At 38.0% G+C, this 14830-nt stretch overlaps 1 protein-coding gene across 7 annotated transcripts in view; it reads left to right on the top strand.

Annotated features, from left to right (window-relative positions):
- LARGE1 (LARGE xylosyl- and glucuronyltransferase 1) overlaps window positions 1-14830 on the top strand; it is a 617012-nt gene that overhangs the window by 303268 nt on the left and 298914 nt on the right. For all 7 annotated transcript variants that reach the window (XM_077168649.1, XM_077168652.1, XM_077168654.1 and 4 more), the window contains exon 5: window positions 1251-1374. In XM_077168649.1, coding sequence (XP_077024764.1) covers window positions 1251-1374 — 124 coding nt within the window. The remainder of the gene's footprint in view (window positions 1-1250; window positions 1375-14830) is intronic.

Below are 14830 nucleotides of genomic sequence, written 5' to 3'. Positions count from 1 at the left end.
TTCTTTTATAGTCATTATTATATTTAGTTTTAAATTAAATTGTGAATTATATTTAATTGTGAATCATCTGTCTCTCTGAATAGTATGAGCTCCCTGAAGTAAAGAATCAGGTCATTCTCATCTTTGAATTTCCCACAGTGCCTTATTTCTAATAGGTGCTCATTCCTTGTGCTACAATTTATATTGTTATTTTAAATAGCATGATAGCATTTATGATAGTTCTTTTTGACTGAAATATTGCTTTGGGCCTTGGAGCCCCTCAATAAGGCATAACTGCTTTTATTATCCTATCTGTGTTTATTGTTGATATTATCATTATACATGACATTTATCTCATTTAATCCACATAGTAGCCCTATGAGGAGGTTTTTATCAATATTTTACAGAATTAACAGTGCAGAGGGTGCAAGTGACATGTTCAAGTTCTACATGAATAGATGTCAGACTTGGGATTTGAACCCATTTCAATTTGACTCCAAATACTTGCTTTTTTTTTTTTTTTTGCAAGGGCAGGCACTGGGAGTCAAACCCAGGTCTCTGGCACGACAGGCAAGAATTCTGCCACTGAGCCACCATTACCCACTCCAGATTCTTGCTCTTTAACACTGTAAAATTCTGTTTTGTATTTTGGGTACCACCCCGGTATTGGCTAGCTGACTGAGGTTGAATGAATAAAAGCTGTAGACATATTAAAAGTGAGGATAAACTGAATTTAGTGACAAGACCCCTTATGAATCCGTCTTTATTGCCTGATTTTCCTTTGGAGAAGCACAAACAGAAAATGCAACTTAGCACTGTGCTGTACAAGATGCATCTTTTACATACAGCCAGTCTGAAGTCTTTCTCTCTCTTGATACAGGTCTGCATTAATGCCGAGACGCCCAAGTGATAGATGTAAAGGGTTGGTCAAATTGTTAGAATGTGTTTTTATTTTTGGAAACACAAATATCCTAATAACATGAATGGTGGTTGGCATGAATTGGGTATCACAGGTATTTTACCCTCTCTGGTCCTAGGTTGTCACCTCTTATAAAATGCTGTGATTGGGTGAGATGCTTTCTCTCTCCTTTTCAGTTCTGACATTCTCATCACTAAGCACTGGTTTGGGAGTGTGCCTGATTTAACTTTCCCAATTGCTGTTAGAGCCTGTACATACATTAGAGATTGTTAAGAATCTCTCTTGTTTTTGCTGCCAGAGCTCAAAAGTCTTAACCCTCCCTTCTGACTCTTCTTCCTCTCGATTCCCACAGGCGGAACCCCCTTCACTTCCACCTCATCGCGGACACCATTGCCGAGCAGATCCTGGCCACACTCTTCCAGACCTGGATGGTGCCTGCCGTGCGTGTGGACTTCTATAATGCAGACGAGCTCAAGGTACAGGCGGGCACAGAGGTGCCTCCCTGGTCTCCTCAACCTGGCATCCTTTCATGCTTCCAGTGTAATAGTCCACAGCAATGGCAGAAATCTCAGCTCCCTACTGAAAATATCCAGTGACTGCCAGAATTTGATGTCTGAACCTATTTTGATTTGGCTCCCGATGCTTTGCTCTTTAACTCTGTGTAATTATGTTTTGTTTTTTTGGGTGCTGCCCGCGTAAGGGCCTGTTGACTCCCGTTGAATGAATAAAAGCTGTGGGGATAATGAAAGTGAAGATAGGCTAGTATCAGTGAGGTTATTTTCGCTGAATCTGATTTGATTACAGAAAACATTAAAGTAACCATCATTAACACAGAATCACTTTCGTCTGGGCATTTCTGGCCATCAAGTGCTGCTGTAGAAGCCACTAGTCTGTTAATACCTGAAACAGAAAATTCTGTTACCCAGAGTCTGATGAACTTGGCTTGGATTTTGTGTGTGTCATTTACTGGTTATGAGACACAATGCAAATCACCTACCAGCTCTGGCCTCAGTTTTCTCATCTATAAAAAAGGTGATGATAATTCCAGCTTCACAAGGTATTTAAGAAGTTCCAATGAGAAAATATATTGTAAATGCATTTTAATGAGACTGTGCTGAATAAATATTAAGGATTATGTTGGGCAGGAGGGTCTCATTTGGATGAGTTGTGTCCCCTTGCATAATATGCTTCTGTAGTGTTGCCACTTGGCTTGCCTCAGTAGTGAGATTTCATGGCCTGATTTAAGTCTGGACTTTGATTCTGCTACAATCTCATCTCTAGATATTCTTGCAAATTTACTTCATTAACACCAGCTTCTCTCTGCGTTTTCTCCTGTTTGAGCCCTTGATTATGCTGTTCCCTCTATCTGACATCCAATCCCACATATCTTGTCCCTACTCCTACTTCTGCTTAATGTCTTATCTGCATTGCCACCTCCTCTGAGAATCTTCCATTCCTTCTCCAGGCAGGAGGAAATTTTCACTTCACTTACCTATCTTCCTCTCAAGTTTAGAACCTACTTAAATGTGTGTAGGGGCATGTCTTTTCATTTTTTTTCTTTATTTCTGGTGCATGGTAGGTATTCTGTAAGGCTTGTGGATTTAACAAATTGCTATTATTATTGGAACATGCAACTTTCAAAAATAGTTGAATGTTCTGTCTCCATTCACCTTGGGAAGGACTTGACACCTAGGCGTGAGGCTGATTCTGGCAAATTGCGTGCTGCAAACCTCATAAAGCTGCTATCTTTTCATTTCAGAGCCATAACATTTTAAACAGATCACAGAGATGCTGGCTGGAAATTTTGATTTTTACATATTTCAGGTTCCAAGGTTGGTTGGATGTTTAGAATTTAACATTTGGGGATTGTCGTGGTAATTTGCGTGCCATTCCAATCTAGTCTGAGCTAAAATTGATTAACACTCTTAAAAAGGGAAAAACAAAATTTAGCAAATTGCTGCGCTAATTAAGGTGAAGACAAGCCACTCTGTCTCCCAGGGTCTTAGTGCCCACACCTTGGGAAAAAGCAGCTGGAGAGGAGGGGCAGCCTTGGGCATAGAAGGATACTTCTGTCTACTCCTTAATCATTCCACTTGCTTTTGGCAGTCCTGTGCCAAGTCCCTTTCAAGTCTACACCTCCTACTTTTTAAATAGACACGAAGACCAGAAAGCACAAAGGGGTTAAAGAAATCCCAAATTCAAATCCTGGTTCCCACTGAAAACCTGTCTGATTTTCTTTCTGAGCTTTAGCGCTCTCAGCTGTCGAATGGGTTAGGACAGTCTGCAGCTGTAGGAAGGGAATTAACTAAGATAAAGCATGTGAAGGTCTTGCAATGACTGAAATGTAGCAGGTTCTTGAAAATGCTTCGTTCCTGTTTCCAGCCAAGGTATTGAAAATGCTCTTGATATGTGGACTGTTAAGAAACTCATTGATAGTTGAGGGTTGATGCATGAGGCACCACGGGCTGTAATTGCTCCTGGGAACCCTAGGGCTTCCATACAGTTCCTCTGGTCTTGTGTGAAATAGGTGGGTGAAGGAGAAAACACCGGGGCTCTCGCCATCCCCCACCCTCTACTGATTTTAATCCAGGCTGACCTAACCAGTTATTCATTGATTTACATATTGAACTTTTGAATTGAGAGCTTCATGGCTTAAAAAATAATAATTTATTTTTTTAAATACACTCAAATGTGCTGGAAGCAATCCTGTCTCCAGAGTCTTGTTGTCTAGCGCTATCTCTACCACTGCCTATACAAGGTTCCTAACACCTGCAATTAAGGTCCCTACCTATTAAACACCTGCCTCTCAAAGGCCTGTATTCCATGATGTTGTTGTCAGAATCTAGTAAGGATAATGACTATGAAAGCATTTTGCAAAACACACGTTTTCTATAACAATAAAATAATGATAGCAATAATAATGTTGATGACAGAAGTAATAAATTATGCATAATCCAGTGATCAAGAAATCCAAAGCCATGATCTATTCCACTTTCCAAACCCGATCCTGTCCTGGACCCTCTACTTATTTGCTGATGTACAACCCGAGAGTTCGTCTTTGACGTGTCTCATTCCATTACGCCTTATCTAACCATACCACATCCTTAGTTGTCTCCATCTCCCTGCCATCGCCTAGTCCAGGCTTCGGTGATCTTTCCCCAACACAATGATAAATTTTTTTCCAGACTAGTCTCCTCCCTTCTGCTATGCCCATCTCTGCTCCCCCCAGTCTATACTCTGATATTAGTAAGAGTCAGTATATTAGTTTCCTAGAGCTGCTATAACAACTTACCACAAACTCAGTATTTTTAAACAATGGAATTTATTTTTTCACAGTTGTGGAGGCCATTCTTCCGTAACCAAGGTGTCAGCAGATCATGCTCCCTCTGAAGGCTCTGGGGAAATGGAATTCTTCCTTGCTTCTTTCCAGCTTCTCATGGTTCCAGGAGCTACTTGGGTTGAGACTGAAGACCTCCAGTCCCTGCCTCTGTCTGTACATGGTCTCTCCCCCACCCCCATGTCTGTCTGCTCCTTTTCTTAAGAGATTTAGGAACCACCTGGTTAATCAAGGATTATCTCATTTTGAGCTCCTAAACTTATTACTTCTGCAAAGACTCTTTCCAAAAAGGTCATATTCATAGGTACAGCTGATTTGGACTTGGGCATATCTTTTTGGGCAACACGATTCAATCCTTTACCATTGGGTTTCCAAAAAACATGCCCAATCATGTCACTCCATATGCTCTAATTCCCTTTGGTGGTTTCACAGTTACATTTCCAGATGCAGTCAGATCCTGCCTCCTTCCAACTTCATCTTGTTACTACTGTGCCCTTTGTCTCTCATCAGGTCTTCACACTTGCTTTGCTTCTTCCTTCTCATCAGGATGTCTTTACACAGGTTATTTCTTTTGTTAAACTCTTTCCCCCACTTCTTTCCTTTCCCTCCTTGCTAATTCATTCCAGATTCTTCTATGTAAGCTACATTTACTCAGGGAAGCATTCCTGGCCTTCATCATCTCATACGGGTTCCTTTGTTGTGTATTCTCACAGGATCATATACATTTCTTCATTACAGTCATCACTAATTGCTCACTCTGTGTGATAAGTGAAGAATATCTGGCGCTCCCCTAGACTGTAAGCTCCAGAAGGATAGGGGTCATGTTTGTTTTTTATTAGCATTGTATCCCTAACACTTGGCCTATGAATATGAAAATGTTTGCTGAGTGACTATTACATGATAAATTCAGCTCTGGGTGCCCTAAGACTAATAAAGCCAATAGGCAAGGGTTTCCTTATCCTTGTTGAGTCACAATATTCCTGAAGCCAACTGTGCCTTGGGGCATGGGTGGGCAAGTAGGCATTTATTTGCACGTAACCCTGCCATGATAGATATGTTTGGTCCATCTGTACCAGCCCACATAAATCCCAGGAGCAGCCCTGGGGTAGGTGAGTGGATAGTATTCCATGACAAGTAAACCAGGAAGGGAACACTTTAAAACGCCATCCAGTAGATTACATTAGAGAAGGAGGAAAAAAAAGAGAGGAGTGGAATCGTGCTGTGTTTTGCAGTTGTGTTCAGGAAGCTCATATGATGGTCTCCCCTTATATGGCTCTGAGAAATCACTTTGTGCAGCTGTTGGAAATGGCATTTCTTGGCAATGTTCCTATGGGTTCCTTATTATATCTGTTAGTGCTGGAGAATGGAGAATTAGGGAGAAGGGAATTTTTGAGGGCTGGTGCATGATTAAAAAGAAACTGTGGGAAATTTGCAATGGACTGCTTCATTTCTCTCCATAACGAGCAATTAGTTTGGATTTGTCAATAGTGATCACTCTGCCTGCTGATCTCTGTGTCCTGTGAAACACCTCTTGGTTTTCTTGATATTTACCTGAGCCCATTTATCTCGGCCTCCAAGTCCCCGTATCAACAGGCTGTCAGGCCTGAGCATGTCTTTGTGCTCTGAGCTCCTCTCCAGACATGCACCTCCTATCAGCAGAAGAGTAGGAGAACCTGTTTTTGTGTAGAGCTTTGCAAATGTTGACATGCTGTCATTTGCTTCTCCCAACAACTCTGTGGGGTGAAAAGAGTTTTCCTTAATTCCATTTCACAGATAATTCATAAATTGATGCACAGAATTGAAGAGTTTTTGCCTAAAATCAGGCAGATGTGTTGTGAGAAAGATGTGAGCTGCATAATGGGGAATGAAGTTGCCACTGAGGAGTTTTAGTTGAAGTCAGAATTCCTCTTTTCTGTGACTTTGGACCCTGAATACTACAATCTTAAAGTCTATTATTCATGAAGTACTCACTTTGTTTTTAATGTTTTACATGGTTTTCTCTCATGGAACGCTTAAAGCACCTTCATGAGGTAGGTCTTATTATTATCTCCATTGTACAGGAAGGAAAATGAAATTTAGGGAGTTTAAACCATCCAATCACATGGCTAAAATAAGTGTCAGAGCAGGATGAAAACCCACAACTCTCCGACTCTGCAGTCCGTGCTTTTCCTCCTATGTTATATTTCTATCTTTATGGCCTGTTTCTAAGCAAAGATACTGTAATTTTGTCTAGACAAGGGCCCTCGAAGCTCTCAGTGATGTTCCTTTCCTGGTTGTCCCTGAAGAACAAATGGGTCAAGCGTGAACCTTCCCTTTAGAGGCCTGCTGGGGCTGAAGCTTCCTTCAGGAGATCAAAGAGCACCTGCCTAATGATACTGCTGAGGTTTGGGGTAGCTATATCACTCACATCCAAGGGTCATTTCCAAACCAAACAGTCTTTACTCTAGATAGTGTGCTTTATATCAGCAAAATGTTTCTTTTCAGGTTTCAGACAAAGCCCTGCATGCCTACTAGGCTTTGATCTTGCCCCAGTTTGCCCAGAAACTCACCCCCATGCCACCACTGGGGTGAGAATGATTCTAAGCTCTTGGAGGGAAGTGGCTGGAGCTGTGACTGTTTCATGATTCACCTATCTAGCTGGGGGGCCCTAATTTAGCTCCTTTTCTTTTAGCTCTGATGCATGCTCATTACCAACATCAGAAAGATCTTGAAGTGAAATTCTGGCCTCTGGTTACAGAAAATATTGGTGGTTGACTCTAAAAATTGGCTTCCTACTCATCCTTAATCGCCTTTGTGCTGGTCTGTATGGAGTATTACTGAGGCTTTCTTTAGATAACTGCAATCTTTTTGCACCCTGCAGTCCTTTGGGAGGCAAACTTCTATTGTTCCTGTCACTAGGGAGGTGGATAAACTACCACCTTACCTGTGTGTTTCTTAGGAAGACTTGCTTCCTGAATGATAGGCATTTTCAGCTGGAAGGGACTGGCAAGAACATGGAATCATAGGGTCTCAAGGGTGGAAGGAAACCTAATACTCATCTCCGCCCCCCACCCCCAGCTCAAATGAGGTCAAGTGGACAAGCAAATTGCCCAAGATGTTAGATACATTTTTTGGCAGCATCTGGACATCAGATTTCTTCACTCCAACATTTCTCTTTCCATAACTAGGTCTAGGTTTTCTGATTGCCAGGCCTTGATTATGGCTCAAAGATAGCACACTTGGCAATGTTTGAGCTTCAGGTCTGTGATTAAATACCCCTGTAGGACTAGAGCAGTTCCAGTTAGACTTGGCCTACACGGGAAAGATAGAAGACCTGGGACTAGTTTTGCAGAGGGCATGTTCTGCTCTCAGATGCCCTGGAAAGGAGTGAGAAATGAAGCAAGGTGTGTGGCCTTCTTCATTGTCTTGTCTGATTTCACTAATAATATGGTAATACCCAGAGCAGCCCACAGAATTTAATAGTCTGTCAGAATTGGTAGCTCCAGCTCCCCTTCTTGGTGAATATTAAATATAGTTAAATGAGGTCTTGCACAGTACTTGGCACATAGTAGGTATTCAGTAAACTCTGTTTCCTTTATCTTCCCCTAACATGACACCTTGCATGTAGTGAAGATAAGTATAATAAATCTCTTAAATCTTCTCTTTCAAGTCTATCATGTTAACTCCTCATTTCCTAATACAAAGAAACAAATTACTTCTGTGCTCTCATCAGAGAATATATATTTTGGCCTGTTTTTCTAGAATAGTTGATGAATTTAGGCTCTTAATCCTTCTCTTTTTTGGTCTATGTCTTTGCAGAAAGATTGGCTGAAGTTAAATATTTCCAAATCTGGAAAAATTGCCATTTATCCTTTTTATGTATTGCCTTTTGCTTCCTGGATTGCCCATGTGCTTTTTGTATATGAGCACTGGTTCTGTAAGGTCAGTAGTGCCCTTCTGACCTTTGTCCTCTACCTTTGTCTCCAGAGTGAGCTTTTCTCTCTTGAATGGTGAGCACAAGACCGTGGAAGAAACATGGAGACGTGAAATGCATTTGAAAACATACCTTTCCATTTTCAAAAGTCTGGTCTTTGGCTGCTATTCTAATTTGCAAAAGCTGCTGGAATGCGATATACCAGAAATGGAATGGCTTTTAACAAGGGGAATGTATTAAGTTATAAGTTCTAAAAGGCTGTGAAAATGTCCAAATGAAGACACCAGCAAAAGATTACCTTCACTCAAGAAAGGCCAGTGAAGTTTGGGGTTTCTCTCTTAGCAGGGAGGGCACATGGCAATGTCTGCTAGCTTTCTCTCCCAGCTTTTTGTTTCATAAAGCTTCCCTAGGGGTGTTTTTCTTCATTTCCAAAGGTCTCTGGCTGTGTGGGCTCTGTTGGCTCTCAAGCTTTTTCCAAAATGGGTCCATCTTAAAGGATTCCAGTAAGCAATCCCACCTTTGATGGGTAGAGGCACATCTCCATGGAAACAATCAAAAAGATCCTAAAGGGCATGGTTTTTCTGGGGTACAAAATAGTGTCATACTGGCACAGCTGCTAAATATTGTGCATGGACAATTGTAGACAACAACAGAAATCCTAATCTGCATTGGAAAAGAATCTTGTTGTGTCAGTTGTGTAATTCACTTTATACCCAGGCAAATCTTTCTTTATATAATGGCGTCCTAAAGAATGAACCCATCCCCATTTGAGAATCACAGAATCTTAATTAGGAAGAAATTTGGCAGTCGTCTGAAATAACCTTCCTTTTTCTTCTATAAATTATTCTTTAGAAATGGTTATTAATCTTCTGCTTCTGGATACTTTCAGATGTAGGAGAGCATTACTTCCCAAAGGACCTTGTTCCATATTTAACAACTCTTTTAGCAATATTCACCTTATGCTCTACTGAAATCTTCATCTTTTTTGATTTCTCCCATTGGCCCTGTGCATTAATAACAGCCAAATGCAGACATATGTATCATTTTCTGTTAACTCCTCTGCCTTCCCTACTTGATGGTGGGAAACTGGAGGACAGCGTCAATAGTTTTGATCTCTCTGTCCAGCTCTTACAACAAAACTTGACCAATAGTGGCTCCTCACAAATGCATAGATTATACCCTTTGGAACTAAATAGAGTAAATTTCCCAGTTGTTAGAAGACCTGATATACCTTCTAAGTCCTCTTTCCTTCTCACCAATCATCGGTGGTCATTTTCTTCACCCAAACCTCAAATGACAGTGCCAGGAGCCCAGCTGACACTTAAATAGGTCTTCTGGCACATTGGTGTAATAAGTGGTTTCCAGGCACTTGGCTCTATCTTTGTCACTTCCCTTGAATGTGTGCCATTGTGTCTCTGTCCTATAACTCTGCCATTCTCTTTGGTTCTTCACATTACAACTCTTGTTCCAGATCTACATATATACCATGCCCCACCTGAGCTTAGAGATGTAAACACATTTAAAGCAAGGATGTGTCCCCAACTAACTTCTTATCCATCTTCAACTTTAAATCCTTCTCAGCCTTATTTGCTGTGGTTTTCCTGTTTATAGTTCATTCTCCTTGATAACAAAAGAAGCGCATCCATATACCTTATTTCATTAAATACTCTCAATAGCTCCATGCTATAGGAAGGGTACATGTTCTCTTCATTTTCTTAATAAAGAATTTTCCAGAAGTCATTCTGTAAATCACAATGGAACTGATATTAAAATTTGGTGCTTCTATGCTTCAATGCAGTGCTGTTCTCTTTCACCACTAATCGTATTTATCAAAAACTTAAGTTTAAAACTACTTCACTGATTCAAGAACATAGTTATAATGATGGACTTTGTTATCTAAGCTGGATGAAAGAAGGAAGGGAGAAAGGGAAGTAGAAGAGGGAGTGAGGGAGGGAATAAGTCCAGAGGTCTCTGATAGATAATGAAAAAGTGAAAGGCTTAGTGAACTGGAAATTATGACGAGATCAAGATATTTTTGTAATAGGAATGGGACTGTATACCAAAGTATTGTTTTGTTTGTTTCTTTCTTTTGCATGGGAGTCTCTGGGAATCAAACCCAGGTGTCTGGCATGGCAGGTGAGAACTCTGCCTGCTGAGCCACCATTGCACCACCCTACTGAAATGTTTTGAAAGGCTGGATTTGGAGGATGAAATGTGAGAGATTTGGTATTTTAAATGAAATCCTCTCTTTTTTTGTCATGTTAACTCCGGGATGGAGTAGATGCAGATGGAGTAGATGTGGTACTGTGGTGAAAAGTTAATGAGAATTAGGAGCTCCAGGCTCTTCAAGGCCAGAGTGTTAGATGGTTCATCCTTAGCATGATGTAATCTAAGAAAAATTATCAAGAACTGAAAAGAATTATATGCATGCATATCAAGAGGAGCCCTATAATCTAGGTTAATCAGAAGAAAGCTGCCCATATCTAGCTGTATCCTAGAAAAATGTTTGAATTTCAAAGATTAAAAAAAAATTATTCCTTTAAGAACAGTAATAGCTCTCATTAGTAAGAATTATGTGCCCACAGTGTTCTAAGTGCTTTGTATACATAATCTTACTTTGTTCCCATGATAAGTCTTGAGGTAATGTAGTTATGTTCCCTTATTTCCAGATGAGAATACTGACACTTATGAAAGAAACATCCTCAAGTCGTGAGTCAGTTAATGCATTGTAGAACCAACATATGAATCCAGATAGTTTGATTCTTGAGCAGTGCTGTCAATAGAAATATAATATAAGCCATGTATAATTTTAAATTTCCTAGTAGCCACATTTTAAAAAGTGAGAAGAAACAAGTAAAATAGATTTTAATAATGCATTTTATTTTATCCCATATATCCAAAATATAATCATTTCAAAATGTAATCCATATTTTAAAACTTATCAGTGATAGTTTATATTATTTTTTTCCATACTAAATCTTTGAATTCCTGTGCATTTCTCACCTACAGCCCATTTCACTTTTAGCTAGCTGCATTTTAAATGCTGAGTAGTCACATGTAGTTAGTGGCCCCTAACCAGGTAGGTCTAAAGAATGACTTTTAATACTGCTCTAGAAAGCAAGGGCAAGGGGTAGAGAGAACTATATTATCTTCGAAGAACAAAAATCCTACTTCAGCCTTTTACTATAAGATAAATGTCCAAATAAAATGTCTATAGAGTTTTGAGAGAGAGGAAAAAAAGAGAGAGACCCAAGAATAGCCAAGTTCTCTCATGTGTAAAGGCATCAGAAAGAAATGATATACTATTATGAACTTGGGAATTATACATCAATATACATTTCTTCAAGAAACTCCCCTAGTTCATTTGCCAGCCAGCCAAAAAAATACTGAAGAATAAAAAGATCTTGTTCTAAAGAGAAGTTGCCAGTAGCATGACCTATAAACAGTTGTTTTAAGTTGGTTATAAAGCTGAATAAGAATAATGAAAGTTGTTTTTGAAAATATATATAAATGACCATGTGATAATAGTCATTTTAAAACAGAGATATGTGTGAGTTGGGTTAAAACTCTATACAACACTATATAAAACACTCTAAAATACTCTGTGAGTTGGGTTAAAAACAAGCTTTCTTGTGTTAATATAGTGTTATTTTTTCAACTTGACATGGATCATCAGGGGTGAAAAAGTAGGGTGTTTTTATAAAACTTAAAGGTTATTATTGGTAAAAGTATAAATTGAAAAAAAAAAATGAACCTTGACCCTTACTTTATTTCATATACAAAAATTAAGTTGAGGTGGCCCCTAGACCTAATCATAAGTGCCAAACTTATAAAACTTCTATAGAAAGCAGAGGAAAAAACCTTAGTGACCTTAGGTTGGGAGAAAGATTTCTTAAATAGTACACACACACACACACACACACACACACACACACACACAAACCCACAAACTCAAACAAAAATAAATAAATAAATAAAAGATTAATTTCAATATAAATTGAAATTTTTTGCTTTTCAAAAAATTCGTAAGAATATAAAACAACAGGCCACAGACTGGGAGAAAATATTTGCAAAACATGTTTTGATAGAAGACTTTTATTTGAATTATATAAAAAGAGCACTTACAATAAGAAGATGTCCAACTTTTAAAATGGGCAAGAGATATATCATCAAAGAAAATATAGGAGTGGCAATAAATAAATAAATAAATAAATAAATAAATGAAAAGATGCTCAACTCATTAGTTATATTTTCTTAAGCATAAAATTAACCTAAGATACCAATTTCGTACCCATTACGATGGATAAAATTAAAAGTCCTTGCAATATGCAGTATGGCACATTGGTGAGGATGAGATGCCTCAGTGTGAAAGTGTACGGAACTTTAATACACTGCTGGTAGAAGTTTAAAATGGTATATCCACTTTGCAAAAGAGCTTGGTAGTTTTTATAAAAAACTCAATATACACTTAAAATATGACCCTCCAGTTCCTTTCCTAGGTATTTACTCAAGAGAAATAAAGAAAATGTGCACACAAAAACTTGTCTATGAATATCCATAGTAGCTTCATAGCAGCCAAAAACAAGAAACAACCCAAATTCCTGTAGCTGGAGATTTGGTAAACAAATTGTAGTATATTAATACAATGGAAGGTTACTCAATTATTGAAAGAGGAAAAAAAAAACCATGCAGCAATGGGGACGAAATCTCAAAAATATTTTGATAAGTGAAAGAAACCAGGCGCAAAAAGACTCCGTTCTGTGTGATTCTATTTCTATGACATTCTAGAAGGATCATAAGTTACTCAGTGGTAGAAGGTGGTAGGGAGAGGAATTTCTTCAGAGAAGCATGAGTAAACTTTTGGAGATGGCGTAATTATTTTAATAAGTATTGTAGTGGTGGTTATACACTGTAAACATTTCATAAACTCAGTTATGCTTTTAAAAGGGGGGAATTGTATTGTGGATATTTTTCTCATTAAAGATCAAAATGAGTAAAAATAGTACTACAGGAGAAGTCAGGCCATACATCAATTATTTTAATAAATGCTTTAAACTCCTATTATTATCATGCAAAAACTTTAATGTTTGATTAAAGAGCAGTATCTTAACTTCATACTATTTCAAGAAACACACTAAAAATAATTCTATTAAAGTGTTAAAATAAAATTTATAATAGGTTGTCTTAGACATATGGAGACAAAGAGTGTGGGTATGCTAATTTCAGACTAGCTCAAATATTTAAAAATATATTTAATTAGATGAAATTATAATTTTAAATGAACAAATGTAATATCTGTAAGAGGATATTGTAATGAAATTATTCTTCCAAATGAATAAAGCAAAAATTGATAAAAATTATGAGGCATTTTGGGAGAGTTTCAGCCACTGAAAAGGCAAATCATATCGTTAATGGCAAAGATAATTTTAAAAATATGATGAGTATCAATAAATGCTAAGCTCAATATCCATCAAACAGAAAACCTAAATAAGTACCCCATAAAAATTAGATAGGCACCCACTCTTGACCTTAATGCAATAAAATTACATTCAGAAACAAACTTTTAAATGGGAACTGCAGCGTACTTGGAATGTGAAGAATTTCCCTAAATATGTATTTAATCTAAACGGAAGTAAAAGTAGACTGATAGCCCATTTTGAAAACAGCAGAATGGAAACATTTCATACTAAAGTTAACGGGATATGTCCAAAGCTTGCCCTGGAGATGTTTTAATATTCTTCAGTGCTTTCATTATTGAAAAAACAAAGAACGCTGATAAGTGAATCCCACATTCCATTCAGTAACTTAAGCACAGCAGCATGAGCCAAAGGAAATAAAGTTAACAACAGAAGTCCATGAATTAAGAAAAATAATGCAAAAAACAGAAAACTAAAATTATTAAGTTTTGCATACCTTGTCCTATGTATATTTGAACATTTATTATTATTGTAAAAGACTTTGGGAAGATTTTTGTTCTTCAAAGATAACACGTTTCTCTCCATCCTTTGCCTTAGCATTACAGAGCTGTTACAAGTCATTCTTAGGGGGTGCACAGGACATTCAGTGGTAGAATGCTTCCCTTCCATGTGGGTGACCCAGGCTTGATTCTTGGGCCATGCATCCCCCAAAAAAGAAATTAAAAAAAAGAATCATGCTTTTTCATAGTGGCGCTATTCGTAATGCCAAAAGATGGAAGCAACCCAAGTGTCCGTCCGTTGAAGCATGAATAAATAAATTGTTACATATACACAATTAAATATCATTCAGCTGTAAAAAGGAACAAAGTTCTGATGCATGTGATAGCATGGATTAACCTTGAAAACATCATATTGAGTGAAATAAGCCAGATATAATAGGATAAAAATGGTATGATCTCATTGATGTGAAACAATTAGAATAAGCAAATTCATCGAGTCAGAAACTAGAATATAAGTTATCGGGGTCTATATTTGGGGTGTATGAGGAAGAGGGAGTTAATGTGTAAATCGTGTAGAGTTTCAGTTTGATTGAAAAGTTTTGGTCATGGATGGTGGGGATGGTAGCACAACATTGTGAACATAATTAACAACACTAAATTATATATTTGAATATAGTTAAAATGCATTTTAGGTTATTTATATGTTACTAGAATAAAAAAATTTAAAAAATACTTAGGATGATACAAGTAGTGAACCCTACTGTA

Source organism: Tamandua tetradactyla, chromosome 7 (genome assembly GCF_023851605.1).
Source record: "Tamandua tetradactyla isolate mTamTet1 chromosome 7, mTamTet1.pri, whole genome shotgun sequence".
NCBI classification, from domain to species: Eukaryota; Metazoa; Chordata; class Mammalia; order Pilosa; family Myrmecophagidae; genus Tamandua; species Tamandua tetradactyla.
Note: the sequence above shows the minus strand (reverse complement) of the source record. Positions and strands in the feature narration are given on the sequence as shown.